Raw genomic sequence first — 2,500 nt, 5'->3', positions numbered from 1 at the left:
CAGGCAGATGAACAAACACATCACACAGGTTGGTGATGAACACACAAATCACACAGGCTGGTGATGAACAAACACATCACACAGGCTGATGAACACACACATCGCACATGCAGATGAACACACACATCACACAGGCTGATGATGAACACATACATCACACAGGTTGGTGATGAACACACACATCACACAGGCTGGTGATAAACAAACACATCACACGGGCAGATGAACACACACATCACACAGGTTGATGATGAACAAACACATCACACAGGTTGATGAAGAACAAACACATCACACAGGCTGATGAACACACACATCGCACAGACAGATGAACACACACATCACACAGGCTGATGATGAACAAACACAACACATCACACAGGCTGGTGATGAACAAACACATCACATCACACAAGCTGATGATGAACAAACACAACACATCACACAGGCTGATGATGAACAAACACAACACATCACACAGGCAGATGAACAAACACATCACATCACACAGGCAGATGAACAAACACATCACATCACACAGGCTGATGAACAAACACATCACATCACACAGGCAGATGAACAAACACATCACATCACACAGGCAGATGAACACAGATGAACACACAGCCCCAACATACAACCAAGCATTATACAGACATAACACAGATTAATCAAACAGATCAGACAGACAGATGAAAACAGACGAAACACACACACACACACACACACACACACACACACACACACACACACACACACACACACAGCCCAGCACACGGAATGACAGACGGACCTGTGTGGGCGCTGTGCTCAGCCACAGCCTGCAGATGTTGCTGCATCTGCCTCAGGAAACTCTCCTGGGACACCACCAGCAGGGGTTGGGGGCTGCAGCAGTCCGAGGAGGAGGTGGGGGAGACAGGGCGGTGCTGGGGGGCTCGGGGCTGGGGGTGGGGTTGGGGGCGGAGCCCCGTGGCGGAGGTCACGATGACCCGGTAGCTGCTGACCTTGTCCTCCTTCCGCTCCATGCGGGCCACCTCCACCAGCCTCCTCAGCTCTCCGTCATCCTCCGTCCTCACCTGGGAGAGCACAGCACGTCACGTCACGTCACGTCACGTCACGTCAGGTCATGTCACGTCAGGTCACGTCACACCACGTCGCGTTACATTACGTCACATCACGCCACATCACATCACGCGCGTCACGTCACACCACGCCACGTCTCATCACGTTACACCACATCACATCACATCACACCACGTCACGCCACATCACACCACGTCACGTCACGTCACACCACGTCATATCACGTCACACTACGTTTCATCAAATCGCCATCACATGGGCAGAATGAGGACAATCGGAGTGAGGAAATCGCCTTTCCCCAAGGACACAACACCATGCTGAAGCCGGGCCTCGAACCCTGATCACTGGTGACCACTGGATCAGAAGTCCATCGCTTTACTCATTCCGCCACTGCTGTTCTCAAGCTGCGCCATTTTGGAAACGTCTTCTTTCAACAGAAAAAACTGTGTATAGAAACATAAGACACGTCCTTCGTTCTCGAAACAAGAAACCATGAAGAATTACTAGTTCGGTCTCTAAACACATCGTTGCAAAACTACTTTCAAGTGTGTGTGTGTGTGTGTGTGTGTGTCTGTGTCTGTGTGTGTCTGTGTCTGTGTGTGCGTGCGTACGCGCGCGTTGTAATCGATGCAATCCATTTATGTTGCTTGTATGCCTGGATTATACTGTGCTGTGTTGTTAGCTTTGCCATACTGCTATTCATTGTTAGTGCTCTGGACTCCTGTACTAAAGAGGGAGACTGCATTGCACATCGCCATTATGACTGTGTTGATGATGATGATGGTGGTGGTGGTGGTGGTGGTGGTGACTTGTAACTGGTGACTATTTGTATCTGTATTTCTCTTTTTCATCACAACAGATTTCTCTGTGTGAAATTCGGGCTGCTCTCCCCAGGGAGGGCGCGTCGCTACACTAAGAGCGCCACCCATTTTTTTTTTGTATTTTTTCCTGCGTGCATTTTTATTTATTTTTCCTATCGAAGTGGATTTTTCTACATGAATTTTGCCAGGAACAACCCTTTTGTTCCCGTGGGTTATTTTACGTGTGCTAAGTACGTGTTGCACACGGGACCTCGGTTTATTGTCTCATCCGAATGACTAGCGTCCAGACCACCACTCAAGGTCTAGCGGAGGAGGAGAAAATATCGGCGGCTGAGCCGTGAATCGAACCAGCGCGCTCAGATTCTCTCGCTTCCTATGCGAACGCGTTACCTCTAGGCCATCACTCCACATATTATTATCATTATCATTGTTGTTGTTGTTGCTGTTGTTGTCATCATCATCATCATCATCATCATCATTATTATTATTATTATTACCACTACTACTACTATTATTATTATGATTATCATTTTTATCATCATTATCATTATTCTTATTAGCATATCCAACAATACTGCTGACTTACCTGAAAACAA

The 2,500-nt window shown here is 47.7% G+C and overlaps 1 protein-coding gene across 2 annotated transcripts in view; it reads right to left on the bottom strand.

Moving 5' to 3' along the window:
- LOC143297570 (uncharacterized) overlaps positions 1-2,500 on the bottom strand; it is a 363,335-nt gene that overhangs the window by 244,476 nt on the left and 116,359 nt on the right. The window contains exons 1-2 of one of the 2 annotated variants that reach the window (XM_076609952.1): positions 2,491-2,500; positions 794-1,076 (exon numbers count right to left, since the gene is read on the bottom strand). The exon at positions 2,491-2,500 is cut by the window's right edge and continues 104 nt beyond it. In XM_076609952.1, the coding sequence (XP_076466067.1) occupies positions 794-1,025 (232 nt within the window). In that variant the 5' untranslated portion in view covers positions 1,026-1,076; positions 2,491-2,500. The remainder of the gene's footprint in view (positions 1-793; positions 1,077-2,490) is intronic. The other variant, XM_076609950.1, reaches the window with a different exon arrangement.

The sequence above is a fragment of the Babylonia areolata genome, chromosome 23 (assembly GCF_041734735.1).
Source record: "Babylonia areolata isolate BAREFJ2019XMU chromosome 23, ASM4173473v1, whole genome shotgun sequence".
Classification (NCBI taxonomy): Eukaryota; Metazoa; Mollusca; class Gastropoda; order Neogastropoda; family Buccinidae; genus Babylonia; species Babylonia areolata.
The sequence above is the reverse complement of the archived record's forward strand: the minus strand, read 5'-3'. Positions and strand labels throughout refer to the sequence as shown.